General features: G+C 43.6%; 1 protein-coding gene across 16 annotated transcripts in view; it reads right to left on the reverse strand.

The window, feature by feature from the left end:
* Positions 1–16,074, reverse strand: part of PPP2R2B (protein phosphatase 2 regulatory subunit Bbeta) — a 483,915-nt gene that overhangs the window by 32,688 nt on the left and 435,153 nt on the right. For all 16 annotated transcript variants that reach the window (XM_034960730.4, XM_057302358.2, XM_057302357.1 and 13 more), the window contains one exon: positions 10,003–10,167. In XM_034960730.4, coding sequence (XP_034816621.1) covers positions 10,003–10,167 — 165 coding nt within the window. The remainder of the gene's footprint in view (positions 1–10,002; positions 10,168–16,074) is intronic.

The following is a 16,074-nucleotide window of genomic DNA, read 5'->3' on the forward strand; positions in this document are numbered from 1 at the left end:
ACATCTCAGATTTTAAGGTCTAAAGTGCTTATGCCATTTCCCCCTCAGCATGAAAAAGTCAGACTGCCCCTGGACAGGAAGGCTGCTTTGGTGTCATCCGAAGGAGGGGATTTCTGTGGCCAATCCTTGGGCTGCAGACTTGCCAATGCAGAAGGGCCTTGCTGCTAGAAGAGAGTGTCTACAGGCAGTGGACTTGCTGGTAGAGCCACTGCAAGGGATTGGTGCTGCAGGGCAGCCGCATCGCTACTGCTGAGGTGAACCCTGGCTCCTCACCCTGGCCCTCAAGACCTTCTCTGGCCAGATTCAGCTTCTGCAATTCCCCAGCACTAGACATTACCTCTCAATAAGATGGAAGCTCGAGGGGCAGGTGAGGAAGAAGGAAGGTCTGCCCAAACCACAATGGAATTAAGATGCTACTGCAGAACCTACCCTGTGCCACCACACACAAGATTGATTGCATTCAGCAAATGTGTACTGGGAACCTACTATGTGTCAGGCAGTGTGCTAACTGCTTTTACTTAAAGTAACTAATTAATGGACAAAGACTTCCATGAGCCCACATCCCATGATCACTTCCCCCCTCTCATCTTTCTTGCCCTCTCAGAAGCATTTGACATAATTGATCCTAATGTATTTCTAAATCACTGTCTTCTCTCAGCTTACATGTGTTGGTTTTCTGCTCACTTCCCTGGTAGCTCATACTTGATCATCCGTAAAAAGCCACCTCCTCCTTTCCCCTACCCCATTGGTAAATGTCGGTGTGGCCTTCACCTCACTCCTGCGCCCTCAGTTATTCTCTATCCATACCTTCTGCCCTAATTGACATTATCCCATCCCATGGCTTAAAATAGCTATGACATGCTCATGATTCCTAAATTTATACCTCCAGCTCAGACCTCTCCCCAGACTTCCAGACTCATGTTATCTAATTGTCTGCCAGACTTCTCTAATTGGATGAATCACAGACATCTCAATCTGGACACATCCAAAAGAGAATGCTTGGTCTTTCCATGCCAAAACTGTTCCTTCCCCAGTCTCCTCATTTCAATGTATGGTACCGTACAGTAACTCAAGCACCAAACCTACGAGTTATCTTAGATTCTCCCTTTTCCATCACCTTTTCACTGCCAATCTCTCAGCAAGTCCTCTTAGCCTCACCTCCTAAGGTGATCCTGAATCTGCCCACTTACCACTACTTCACTGTGCCCACCCTGGTCAAAACCATTATCATGTCTCCTCCAGACTGTGGCAACAACCTCTAAATGGTCTCTCTGCTTTCCAGGCCTGGCACCCCTTGTCTGAGAACTCTTTTAAGATCATAAACAGTATTCACTTCCTTCTTAGCACCATCTCATGGTTTCCCATCTCACTTAGAGTGAAATGCAAGTGCTCTGCTCTGGCCCATAAAGCTCTCAATGATCTAGCCCCAGCCTACCTCTCTGGCTTCACTTTCCTTTTCCCCTCCCTCTCTTTCTCCCTCCCTCTCTTCCTCCCTTCCTCCCTCCCTCCCTCCCTCCCCTTTTCTTCCTTTTCTTTCCTTTCCCCTTTCTCCTTTCTTTCCTTCCCCTCTCCCTCTCCCTCGCCCTCTCACCTTGCTCTGTTGCCTAGGCTAGAGTGCAGTGGCACAATCTTGGCTCACTGCAACCTCTGCCTCCCAGGTTCAAGCGATTCTCCTACCTCAGCCTCCTGAGTAGCTGGGATTATAGGTGTGCGCCACCACACCCAGATAATTTTTGTATTTTTAGTAGAGATGGGGTTTTGCCATGTTGGCCAGGCTGGTCTCGAACCTCCTGGCCTCAAGCAACCCACCTGCCTCAGCCTCCCAAAGTGCTGGGATCACAGGCATGAGCCACCATGCCTGGCTGTGGCCTCACTTTCTATACTGTCCCTAGCCTACTTGTATCCATCCACTGATCTTTTTTCTCTATTCTTTGAACACACAAGTTTCCTCCTCTGTTAGGGCCTTCACACTTAGATGTTGGCTTTCTCTTTGGATCCTTCTGATAACAGGTCTTAATTCAAAGGCTTTGCCACATACCACTACTTCCTGACCCTGCTAATTTTCTTACAGCTTTTTTATCATGTCTGAAATGACCTCGTTTATTTGTACATTTGTGTTTTCTCTCATCCCTCCCCACAAGAAGGTATGGTCCCTAAAGGCAGAAACCAGCAGGTGTTTAATCAATCTTAGTTGAATAAGTAGTTTTTGGTGTTCTCTTGAAGAGCTACAGGTGGTCTGGCTCAAACCTCAACTTCATCACTTGCTCTTTGGTGGCCATAAGTGTATCTTTCCCCCTTTTAGCTAGTTGCCTCATCTCTAAGATGTGAATAATGGCAGTATGTAACTCATAGGGTTGTTATCAGGATTAAATGAGCTCATGCATGTATACTTGGCTTACTTCCTGGACACAGTAAAATGTCATGGAAGTTAGCTGTGAATAAGGCTGTTGACATTACTACTTTTATGATTGCTTCTGCTCTTCCTGCTCCCACACTTAAAAGACACATGTGGTAGGGAAGCAAGACAGCATCTTCACTCCAACCATAACACGATGCTTATACTATGTGCCAGGCATCATTCTAAGGCTCCACGGGTGTTATTTAATCCTCACAAGCACCCTATAAGGTAAATACTTTCATGACCCATATTTTATAGGTGAGTAAGTTGAAGCACAGAGGTTAGGTAACCTGCTCAAGATCACCAATTAGGCCATGGATACAAGCTGATAGTGGCTGCTCAACTATGTTGATTTGCCTCCTCTGTTTTGACCCAGTCCCTGAATTCACTCACTACTGTCAGTTTGGTTTGACAGAGGGGAAGAAACAAAACAAAAATGTCCTGGGTTGTGCTTACAGGGAACATCATGCTGGGCTCCTCACCACCTTGCCTCATCCCAGTACCTATGACAGGGGCTGCTGGGGTGGGCAGGGAGTTTTGATCTTTCCTGCTGTCTCCACCCTGGAGGTAAGGCACCCGGTGGGGCTCTTCAGTCATTCATCAACTTTCTTCAAGTTATAGAAGTAAAACAACAACCTTGGAGAAAATCTAGAAAATAAGAGAACTGCCCACATTTCATGGCCCCTGACCTCATCCCTTTCATATAGCCTCTGCTAGTCTTTGTCCACATATACTTATCCTGACCTTGCTGCATTCATGGTGAGATTATCATTTCGCATGCTGCTTTAACATTCATAAACATCTCTCCACTTGCTCCATCTTTGTGTCCCCAGGTCTTTGGCAAGTCAAGTCTCTGTGGCCTTTCAAGGTATTGCTTTTACTATTCCCAGTCCCACTTGAGGATTTCACCTGCTGCTTTTATGCTGCTAAACCACACCCTACTTATTGGGGAACCTCTCCCTTCAAGACTGGCTTTTGAATAGGAATCAGGTACCTCAATGCCTCTAAAATCAATTAAAGTCTGCTTTGTTCAGAAAGAAAGTGTTCTAGCTCCACAGGAAAGCCTCCAGGCATCACTGTCCTAACACACACGGACAACCTGCCTGGTGAAACTGTCGAGACCCAATGCACAGGTTTCTATCATCCTGGTCCTTTGGTCCTTTGTCTAGTTTCTCTCCTGCCTTTAATAAAAGTTATGCTCATTGTGTGCTTCCAATGTGTCAGGGGCTGTGCAAGAGCCCTGTGTCCATGACCTCTTTCCACTCTTACCTCCTGGAGGAAGGTGTCAACATCAGCACCTGCCCAGGCTTCTGGCGGCAATGAGGCCTGGAAACAATGTCTGGAACTGCTGGCTCCAGGGCTTGTGTTCTTGATGACTTTTATGTCTTTCCTCCTACTATGGGCTGAGTTGTGCCCCACCCCCCTCCATTCATATATTGAAGTCCTAACTCCCAGTACTGCAAAATATAACTGTATTTGGAGATAGAGCCTTTCAACAGGTAATTAAAATAAGGTAATCAGGGTGGGTCTTGATCTAATAGGACTGGTGTCCTCATAAGAAGAGGAATTTTGGACACAGACACTGATGGAAGGCAGTGTAAAGACACAGGGAGAAGACAGCCATCTACAAGCCAAGGAGAGCAGTGTGGAACTGATCCTTCCTTCGTAGCCTTCAGAAGAAACCAACCCTGCCAATACTTCATCTTGGGCTTCCAGCCTCCAGAACTTTGAAAAAATAGTTGAATTGTTTAAGCAGTATAGTCCATGGTACTTTGTTGCAGCAGCCCTGGTAAACCAATATGTCTTTTTTCACCTGTCTTTTCCTATCTGCCTGCCTTTCCACCGCAGATGTTCTATGAAGCCCCACCAGGTGCTATGTAAGTATTGTACAAATTCAGTAATTAGTGAGATAAAGTCCTTGTCTTCATAAAGATTGTATTCCAGTCAGCAAGACAGAGGCTAAGTAAAGCAAACAACTATAATGGAGGCTATGAAAGAAATAAAGAAATAAAATAGAGTGATGAGATTGAGAGATGGTAGGTGCAGATGGGGTGGACAGAGAAGTTAACTCTTAGGAAGTGACATTTTCTCAGAAACTTAAAAAGTCAGTACAGGCCAGACAGGTAGAGTGCGTGGGGGGCGGGGAGAATTCCAGGCAGAAAAGCATGTGCAAAGGCCCTGAGGTGGGAAAGGGCTGGATGTATTGGAGGTGCAGGAAGCAAGCCAGTGTGGCCAGGCTACAGGGAGCTAAGCCTGGAAATGTTGGCAGAGACCAGATTTACGGGGCACATTGGAAAGGAGTTCAGGCTTAATTCCTTTCATTCCCCAGGTTGGTGTCCATTACACCTGGCCAGTTTCTTCACCCAGCCACCGATACTCATGCATGGAAAGGGGAAAGAATAATCCACTCTAGCTAAGTACTGCTGCCATCAGCACCCTATTGTTTCAGACATCTAAACTGCAAACACAACCCTGTCACTACCGCCAGAAGTGGTAGAAAAAAATAGGCGAGGGAGAAAAGGAATCATCCTTTCCAACCCCTGCTGAGTATGCAGAGTGAGGGACATATGGAAATTAATAAATGCAGCTCTGATAACACGGTTCTCCTCGGCATTTTGATTAAATGCTGTTGGTTATTAAATACACTCCTTCTCAGAGCTCATCTCCAAAAGCCAATGTTGCTTTTCATTTTGAACTCTGATGAACTGTCTCAATTCTGATCACACACCTCGGCTGAACTGCGGTTGACTGCAGGCTGCCGTTTGAGGAGGATGGAGAAAATCAATATGAAATGTCAGGCGAGGGGTCAGATTGAACTTGTTTTCCCAGCTGGCAGGAGCTGGGGCCCGTAGCCGCAGCAGCTGAACAAAGGGAGATGTGCACTGAAGAAGGTTGGTTCTTTGAAGGAGTCAGGAAAATGAATTTCATTTGCTTCTTAATTAGATTAGTAGGCTGGCAGCTTGCAATTCAGAACTCTGTTGGTGTTGGAATAGGGAGTGGGAGGACAGGGCTGGGCAGAGGCCTGAAGGCCAGTAGCCGGCTCCTCCGCCTCCTTCAGGACGGTCACCAGGGCTTTGCTTCTCTGGGGCTGTGTGGGGCTGAGGCTGGAAGGAGAAGCAGCTTCTGGGGCTCCCTGGGTGTGTGGCTTGACCGGCTTCCTGCTTCTGTATGACTGCATGATTCTTCCCTGGGCTCTCCCCGTCTGCTTCTCCATCCTTAGGTCTCAGCTCAGCAGTCACTGTCTTGTAGAGTCCTCAACACCTCTACTTGTACCAGCACATGCCTCTCTTTTATACATGTATTGCAGTTGCGATGCTATATTTGTTTCTATTCTCTAACTAATACATCTTCTCTCCTTAGACAGTGTGGTTAATGTTATGTATTAGCTTGACTGAGCCATGGGCTGCCCAGATATTTGGCTAGAAATTCTGGGTGTTTCTGTAAAGGTGTTTTTGGAATAGTTTAACATTTACATTAATAGACTGAGTAAAAGAGATTGTACTGCCTATTGTCAATGGGCCTCATCTCATCAGTTGAAGGCCTGAAGAGAATAAAAACGCTGACCCTCCTGCAAGGGAAACAGAACTTCTCTGCTGGACTGCCTTCGAGCTGGAACATTGTATTTTCCCCCCCTTGCTTCTGGAATTGAACTGAAACACTGGTTTTTCCTGGGTCTTCAGCCTGAGGGTTTTGTTTATTTATTTTTTTGAGATAGAATCTTGCTCTGTCGCCGAGGCTGGGATGCAGTGGGGCAATCTCAGCTCACTGCAACCTCTGTATCCCAGGTTCAAGCGATGCTCCTGCCTCAGCCTCCTGAGTAACTGGGACTACAGGTGTGTGTCACCACGCCTGGCTAATTTTTGTATTTTTAGTAGAGACGGGGTTTCACCATGTTGCCCAGGCTGTTCTCAAACTCCCAACCTTGGGTAATCTGCCCGCCTCAGCCTCCTAAAGTGCTGGGATTACCTGTGTGAGCCACTGAGCCCGGTCTCTGATGGCTTTTAGATTAGAACACCACCATCGGCTCTCCTGGGTCTTCAGCTTGCTGGCTGCAGAGCTTGGGACTTGTCAGCCTTCATAACCATGTGATCTAATTCCTTATGATAAATCTCTTAACTTACACACACACACACACCCTACTGGTTCTGTTTGTCTGGAGAACCCTAGTACAGAGAGTAAGCTCTAAGAGGGAGGAAACCAGGTCTGTTTTTGCTTACCCTTGTGTCTCCAGAGTCTGATACAGTACCTGACATAAAGTATGTGATTAACAAATATTGATTAAATAAATGAATAATGAGGCCTCCTATATCTGGCAAGAGGGTTGGGGTCTCGAACATCTTATGTCTGCAGGCCTAGAACTGGGGGAATCCAGGGTGAATAATTGTGATAACTGCTGCCATCATTTATTGACTCCTTTGTGCGTGGCAGAGGGCTAGGATCTCACGCACATGAAATTTAGTTCTTGTGAACAACCTGCCCTATGATGCTGTCCTTAATATTTCTACTTTCAAATGAGGAATCTGGGGCTCAAAATGATTAAATAACTTGCTTGAGGTCATGCAGGTACTGAGTATCAGAGCTGAGTTCTGATTCCAAAGCATCTGCTCTAAATCACTCTAGTTTTTTTTTTTTTTTTAACTTTTAAGTTCAGTGGTACATGTGCAGGCTTATTACATAGCTAAACATGTGTCATGGGTTTTTTTTGTGTGTTTATTTCATCATCCAGGTATTAAGCCTAGTACCAATTAGTTATTTACCATTCTAGTTTTGAAAGCTTCTAAGGCCTTGCCCTTTTTCTATCTTGTGTTCAGTTCATCAAGCTTCCCAGTCAGTTGATTCCCCAATATCCAGAATGCATGTGGATCTGTCTGACTCCAAAGCTGAGGCTAGTGTCAGCCACACTGGGCTATGGGGATGCCAAGGCTTCCTGTGCCATCCCTGGCCTCCACCCTGGGTTGGTGGCCCAGAAAGCCCGGTTCTGCTTTCACGCACCAGAGCGGCCCTGCCTCCTTAGACAGCTCATGTCACCTCACCCACAGCATGTCCGGTACTGAGTCCCAACCCTTCACTCTCTGGGAGAGAGTTAGAGACTTTCCATCCATCCCCATTCCCACTTGTTATTTATGTCAACCCTTAGGCACACATTTATTAAATATTTCCTGACCCCTGCTTATGTGTCAGGGGTTCATATAATGTGACCAAGTCAGATTCAGTTCTCATCCTCAAGGCGTTTACTATCTACAGGGGAATGACATTGAACAATTCGTATCACATCCATGTATGACGAATGCCAACCTTTAATGTCACTAATGTCACTTATAACACCCATAGTTATTTTAAAAGAAAATGTTCATTTTCCCCCTTCTCTTTCTTTGGATTTCTATAGCCACCATTCTTTATCTAGGTTCCAAATTATCCTTGCATTGAGACTAAAGCAAAACCTTCTAACTTTCCTACCTTTATTCACACGACCACTGTGTTAATCTTCCATAAAACACAATTTTTATTAACTCTGCTGTCCAGCTAAATGCCCTCAAATTACCTCCCACATACTAGAAACTGTGCTTCTCCAACCGGGGTACCTGTATATATCCTTGGGGGTTAGGAAGAGGGGAGGATACGGGGGTATACTAAAAAGTACAGGAAGCCATAGGATAAATGTTACATCTTTTAGAAACACCAGTTTTGTTTAAAATTTGGGAGTGGGGGTAGAAACATAATTATTAAATTAAAGTGAAAATAGATTTTATATGCGGTAAAATGTAAAATTCACATGAATTTTTAGAAAGAAAAATAAGGCTTCAAAGAAAATCTGTTGTGGTCAGCACCTCCCCCAGGGTCGCTGGTCTCTGCCAGGCATGGGCTATTTTGCCTTTGCTGGTAGGTTGGGCCAACCCAGAGCACATGGGAGGAACTGGATTCCTCTCTGTGCCCTCCTTCCATGGCAGTAGGGTTCATGGCTTGGCCCCACCAGAACTGTATTTGGTGGAACAGCTTAAGAAGGACTGGATACTATGGGAACCAGACTCTGGGTATAATATAAGTACTCACTGAATGCATGAATACATGACAGCATAAACTTTGGAATCTGATCTTCAAGGATCAACCTGATATGAACCATCATTGCTATTTAACCTCATTAACCCAAGATTCCCCTTTCCCCCAAGCCTGACACTTTTTATTTAACACCCTTCAAATGTTCCATTACTTTAGTAACTTCAGAATTTTGCCCATTCTGTGGTTGCTGCCAACAATACTCTTCTTCCTGTTTCCCACCTAACCAAATCCTACTTGTACTTCAACACTCAACTACTCAGCCTCTGCCTTCCCTGTGAGGTCTGTTTCAAATGTCTCAACCGTCTCTGAATGGCCTAACCCATAATTATCTCCATCATTCACTTGAGTATTAAAACTAAACTGCCTTACATATTGTTCCTGAAATGCTTCCTGGGTGCATCTTGCCTCATTAGCCAAATTTTAAATTCCTTGAGTATAGGAGATAAGTCTTACCTTTCCATTGTACCCCTCAGAGTTCTTTATTGTAACAAATACATTGTAGATACTAGAATATCATGCAGTATCTGTGACTGAATGAATTGTAGTCTAGATCAGTGGTTCTCAACTGGGAGCAATGTTTTCACCAAGAGGGTATTTCACAGTGTCTGGAGACATTTTTGGTTATACAACTGGGCTTGGGTTATTGGCATCTAGTGGATAAGGCCACAGATGCTGCTAAACATCCTACAATGTATAGGACAGCCCCTTCCCTGAAACAAAAATCTATGTAGCACAAGATTCAATGGTGTACTGTTAAGAAATGCTTATCTATATTATAGTGGCTTCCTAACCTGTCTCCTTGTTTCTTTGTTCTCTCAGCCAGAATTTAACCTTTATCCTTCTGCCTTCCATCTGAACAATTTCCCTAACAACTAATTCTGATCATACTACTCCTCTGGTTACTTTTGTGGCCATTCACTCACTTTGATGAAAAAAATTTGGGTTTTAAAAATCATGGTCATTATGACATGGCTCTGGCATCCTATAGTCACAATCTCTCCAAGAAGCCACCAGCTCCTTCCCCCAGCTGCTGTTCTAGATGGCTTTTATGTTCTCAGCCTCCCACGCAGTTCAGCAAGTCCTGTTAATTTTATTGCCAAGATCTGTGCAGTACTGTGCAGGTTACATGGATTAAAAAAAAAAAGATGTGTCCAGAACCCATCTGCCCTCTCAATTTCCACTCACCTCTTTGTCCAGGCCACCCTTCAATGGTCTCCTAACTGGTCCCCCTGCTATTCCTCAAAGTCATTCTCCCCATGGCAGCAAGCATGATTTCCTTAACATATAATTTGGATCACGTCACACTGTTATTTAAACCCTTTTCTGATGAGGGTCATGCCTTATTTATTTTCATCTCTGGATGTTTTGGAATCGAACACAAATGTTCATCTTTACTGAAATATAAAATACGGAGCTGACTCCCACTTGTAGTTTTCTTTACTCCTAGTGTGTCTGGTGTAGAAAGGGAAATCACAAGCTTCCAGGCTCTCCCCCAGCACATTGGGGCCAGTGGCCATGCCCCCCACCTCCCTTCAGCTGCTACTCACATTTGGTGTGCCTGTCACACAGGGCAGATGCCCGCATGTCACACAGCCGGATTGTCCCTTTGCTGCTGCTGTACACGAAGGTGTTGCAATGATGGGGGTGGAACTCGGCTGCTGTGATCACCTCCGTGAGCTCCTCCATGTTGGCTGGCTTAATGTCCACGATATCTGGCACAGACGAGTCAAGGAAGGAACCAGGAGAAGGAGGCAGGAACTTGGGGAAGGGGAGAATTAGCAATGGCACCATCTTATATTAGTATAATATGTCAACATTTGCTATGCACATGGTAGATCCTCATCATAAACTTGTCCCAGGCAGATGAGGCTCAGGAACTTTAAGAAAATAGCCCAGGGTTACCCAGTAGTCAGAGGCAGCATTAGAACTCAGGTCTCTTGACTCCTCATTTGTGTTTTATCCTGTATAAACATGTAGAAGACATCCACTCATGACCAAAGTTAACTGCTTGTGCAATCAGGCTAAAATGTACCAAGTTGCAAAGATTTTGCTTCTCATTTTATAATAATGATTAAGGTACTAGTCCTATTATAACCAAATAATTCATTTTATCTGATTCCTTAATTGGATTATTGGGCTGATAAGTGATATCTATAATAATAGAGTGCATATCTTCTTTCATGAAATCCCTAAGCCCTTCTTTATAATATGTTGATGATAATAATAATAGCTGCCACCAATAATTGAGCACTAGCTATAGGCCATTCACTGTGCAAAGCATATCATGTACTTTATCTCATTTAATCCTTACAAGAACTCTATATAATCAGCGTTTTCCTCATCCTCATTTTTTCAGGGGTGGAAACGGATGCTCCATGTGCATAAAGAAACGTGCTTCAAGTCACATGGCTAAGTGACAACACTAGGATTTCATCCCAGGTGCAAAGTCTGTGCTCTTTCATAATTATGCAAAATTTCTCTCGTGTATGATATATAAGACTTCTAGTCTCTGTAAGTTGTGATCTGCTTTTCAGCTTGTGAGGGAGTTTTTAAGTATCAGAAACAAGCCATCCAGTTGGAAAGTTTTAGGGTCCCATGGAAAATATCCTTAGTTTTATCATCTGGGTTTTTTTTTCTCAGTATTTCCCTTTCTGATCAAGAATTATACCTCTATTTTTTAAAGACCATATCCTTGTATATTGGAATGAAACATTTAGCCTTTTATTTATGAAGGTGACTCAATGAAAATAAACCCCTTCAGTAGGATGTCTGGCATGAGTGAAGGAGTGGGTTTGTGCAGATCTCTTCACACCTCCACCCAGAGCTTGGGGGATCAGGACACAGAGGGACCGAGGTGCTGTCTGAGGACCCAGCAACATCCTGCAAAGAACAAGCCTTGTGATGTGGATGCTGTTACACAGTGAAGCTGACCAACAGGACTCCCACTTTTCCTAGATTTTCCCACTTGTGAGCCACCTTTGTGATTTTTGCCCTGTCTGTGCATCATCAGATAGTACTTTTTACTTAACATTTTTCTTTCAGATCAACTTTAAATTGATTCACTTTTTTCTTTACTTAGCTTTATCTAAACAGTAACCCAATGTTCATAAAATCATGGGTTTAATAAGGTAGCTACATTTTAAGTAATATGCATAAAAATTGACATGTAATAACTGCAAATGTGTGTGCCAGGAGTTTATGCACCACATTTTGGACAACAATGTATTGAATCAACAAGCAATAACTTGATATAACTGCCCCATTAGACTGAGATGGATGAAAGTCTTGTATGTTTTTCATTAAGCTAGTAGCATAGTCCCCTCCTTAGAGTTTAGATGCGGTACAAGCAAATGCACTGATATTTTTAGTCCCGCTAGCACTAACAAAGTAATCATCTATGATCAAACATCACTATGCTCCTGCTACAACATTCCAACATGCAATTTGTTGCAACAATGGCTTTGTATTTGGTTGTGCCTCTTTCCCCTTCATTATCTCTTACAAACCCTATAGGGTTCTTTCTAAAATTGGCATGAGACTGAGCTAACAGTACATGTTACTACAATTTCTCCTACCAAACCCAGATGCAAATATTACTTGGGTCTCCGGGGCATGTGAGTCTCCTGGATTCACAAAATACTACCTTTCAACTCAACTTCTGCCAGAGTTATAAATATGATTGCAGTTAGCATCACATGCTGTGGAGCAAGAGCCTGTGCCCCTCAGGAGGAGGCTCTAGGCTGCAGCTCCGGTGCTCTCTCAGCCACTGACCCATGCCCTGGGCTCTATGGCCATGACGTAGCGTTGGGTAAACAGAGGTTAGTTTTCAGCTGCTGTTAGATTTCCTCATCCTCCAGAGCAAGCCTTGATATCCCACTGTGCCTGTGAACATGTTTCTCTTTTCTCCAAATAGGGAAAGAAAATCTGGTGTCAGCTTTCTCAACCTCTACCAGTATAGCTCTGAAAACAAGCTGAACTGGAAGGGATCTTCGCTGTGTGGGAGGGGGAGGTGCTACAGCTACAGTTATTTTTTCCCACCTAAAAATAAAGCCCCAAAGTCAGAATGTGCAAAAACAAAGTGCCTAAACATGTCTATGAAACCAGGCACATCCTCCACCATCAAGGATGCCAGTGGGGCTGTGCCCATGAGATCTGCCCAGAGCTGCCATCTCTGGATCTTTCCTTCCTTCACTGGACCTTCCAAACCTACCCACCACCCAGCCCTCATCCCCAAGCCATTGGCTTCCTATCCCCAGCAGGTCTCAGTCTTCGTTTTTGAGTAGAGGGCTTGTTTAGTTTGACTCAAAGGGGTTCCAAGGATAAACCATGATTATCCCTCTTTTTAATCACTGGGATGATGAAGTTAAGAGGAAGATATGGCCAGTTGCTAATGCTGATCAGGGGCCAGGCCTGCCCTGTGCTAACACTTTCCATGTGTTGTCCCCCTTGCCCCTCAACTCAGCCTTATGAGGGCAGGATTATTAACAGGTCCATTTTACAGCCGAGGGAACTCAGATAAATTACTCAAGGTTATGTGACACAGTGGGCAGAGCTGGGATTTGAACCCAAGCTTGTCTGACTCCGGAGCTGGGGTTTTTTCTCTCCATGCCACTCTGCCTCCCTTGAGGAATGGCCTCACAAAGCTGGCCAAAATGTGACAATTTTGGTTCCTTTGAAAAGACCCCCAGCTAATCTGAGAGGGCAGCCCCATCTCTTCTGGCTTTAGGCTTGTGCTCTCTTAATTTACCTACCACTTTGGTGACTGCATTTTCCAGAACCAGAATTTTTATGTGCTCTAAGATTTTTTTTTTTTTTTTTTTTTGAAGCAGAATTTGGGACACAAGCCTGATAAGGGATTGTTTGGATTTTTACCTGCTGGAGGACTTGGTGAGTTCTAGAAACATTTGCGAGAAGTCTAGTTGCTAAAAATTAAGTGACTTATGGGGATGATGGGAGAGGATATTCAACATCTGTATCCTCTAGAAACCCGGGCATTTTCCCCTGCACAACTCTAAAGGGCGAGCCATGTTTTCAGCATATGTAATTTTGCCCTTCATGTTGGGAGGGAAGGAGAAAGAAGATGAGCAATTCGTGGCTCCACGTATAATCTTGAAAATGGAATGATGCATTTTGACAGTCACTTTTATTTTTTTTAATCCTTCTTTAGAGCTCTCTATCCAAATTATTTCCCTGTTGTCCCAAATAACTAGATGGCAAAAGCAAAACAGAGCATTGAATTCATGGCTAATATACAACCCCGACAGCCAACAGATTGCTATTAAATTAACCCTGGGGCTTGACAGATCTGTTCTTCTTGACCTGACTGCTTACGGCATTTCTTATTAATGCTGAGCCCAGGCAAATTACATCTGCTAACAAAAGGGGTTAATCTGGCTCTCTGCTGGGACTCTGGAGGCAGCTCTGAGGACAGGAGGGGGCATAGCCAGCTTGGCAGCTGAGCTCCATGCTTGGAAGGCAGAAGAGGGGAAGGTGAGGGCACCGCTGTGCCAGGCAGTGGCCTAAGGCATCATTTAAAATAATAATTGAAGACACTAGGAGGTCACTCCTTAAGGGATCCACTTCAAACAAATGAGAAGCCAGAGCCATAAATGGTTCATCAGTGTGGGATGAGGGAATGGAGAGGGTCATGGCAGGATGGTAAGAGGTAGCATGGGGGCCATTCAAACATCATTTCCTAATCCCAAGTTTAGAAAAAGCTTTTTATGAAAACAAAAGTCCAGCATGATATTAGAAAAAGATTGACAACTTAAATAAATATACAGAATAAGGAAGTGATTAGATGAATTTTAATATATCTCATTAAATTGTTTTTGCAGTGAAATTTCCAAGTCTGTAAAAACCATAGTGCACAAAATTCTAACAACAGTTTGATGATGTCATTTAAAACTTATACTCTGAAAATGATGAGCTAAATGGGAAGACACTAAGACATTAGTGATAGTTCTATCAGGGTGGGTTTATGAATGGTTTTTCTTTTGATTTCAATGATCAGCACAATTTCCACATTTTCTTTTGATAAAGTTGTATTTCAGGCTGGAAAAAATCTTAGGGCCATGCATGGTGGCTCGCACCTGCAATCCCAACAAGTTGGGAGTCCAAGGTGCGTGGGTCATTTGAGCCCGGGAATTTGAGACCAGCCTGGGCAACGTGGTGAAACCCTATCTCTACTAAACATACAAAAATTAGCCAGGTGTGGTGGCATGCACCTGTAGTCCAAGCTACTGGGGAGGCTGAGGCACGAGGATTGATTGAGCCTGGGAGGTTGAGGCTGCAGTGAGTGGTAATTGTGCCACTGCACTCCAGCCTGGGTAACACAGCCAGACCCTGTATTGAAAAACAAAACAAAAACTTAGGATACTTTCCATACTTATGATGTGTATTATTTTGGGTAAGGAAAGTTAGGTACAAAGTATATACAGTCTGACCAAGACCATGTAAAAGATGTTACACACACACACACACACACAGAGAGAGAGGGAGAGAGACAAGGGCCCATTCACTCCTTTCTTTCTTCTTGTATTCTATAAGTGTTTCCAAAGAATCTACACCCTGCCAGTACTCTTCTGGGTGCAGGAGATACAGTAGTGACCAAAGCAGGCCCCAAGCCCCCCTGATCCATGGAGCCTATATTCTAGTAGGGAACAGTCAATAAACAAGGTAAATGAGTATTATACATTATAGGCAGTGATAACTACTAAGCAGTAAAAGCAGGAAAGGGAGAGAGAAATTATGTCTCTATATGTCCTAGATTGAATAGAAGGAAGGTTCTTGGCATTGTATGTTCCCACTCATAAGTGGAAGCTAAGAGGATGCAAAGGCAGAAGAATGACACAATGGACTTTGGGGACTCAGGGGGAAAGGGTGGGAAGGAGGTGAGGGATAAAAGACTACAAATTGGGTTCAGTGTATACTGCTTAGGAGATGGGTGCACCAAATTCTCACAAATCACCACTAAAGAACTTACTCATGTAACAAAATACCACCTGTTCCTCAAAACCTGTGGAAATAAAAAATTGTTTTAAAAAGAAAAAGGCATATGGTATAATCCCAACTATATACAAAATAAAATAGTCTGTGAATATGCCTGATATATAAATGGATAGAAAAAAGTGTGAGTCCATATCCTAAACTAGGCGAGCTTCCATAAGGACCATGTAGCAAGTATTCTCAGCCTTTTGGGCCTTTGCCACCACTATTCAACTTTGCAGTTGCAGCAGGAAAGCAGTCATAGATAATATGTAACTGAAAGGGTGTGGCTGTGTTCCAACAAAACTTTACTTACAAAAACACTTTGGGATAGATCTGGTCTGTGGGCATAGTTTGCCAACCTGTTCTAACCTTTTAGCAGAGTAAGAGGTGAACTGTTTATTGCTAAAGTAATTTACCAAAAAATAACTTGTATTAATGTATTATTTGTATTAAAAATAATATCAATAAAAGGCATGTCCTAATGCAAAAAATGTGGATTAGGAACTTGAACTTCTTCCCTTAGGAAAGTTTCAAAAAAAAAAAAAGAAGAAGAAGAAAGATTCTTGGGTAAATCAGGAGTTTTAAATTGTTTTTGGCTTTTTAAATTTCTTTTATTTCCCCCTGAATCC

This window comes from Pan paniscus, chromosome 4 (assembly GCF_029289425.2).
Source record: "Pan paniscus chromosome 4, NHGRI_mPanPan1-v2.0_pri, whole genome shotgun sequence".
Taxonomy (NCBI): domain Eukaryota; kingdom Metazoa; phylum Chordata; class Mammalia; order Primates; family Hominidae; genus Pan; species Pan paniscus.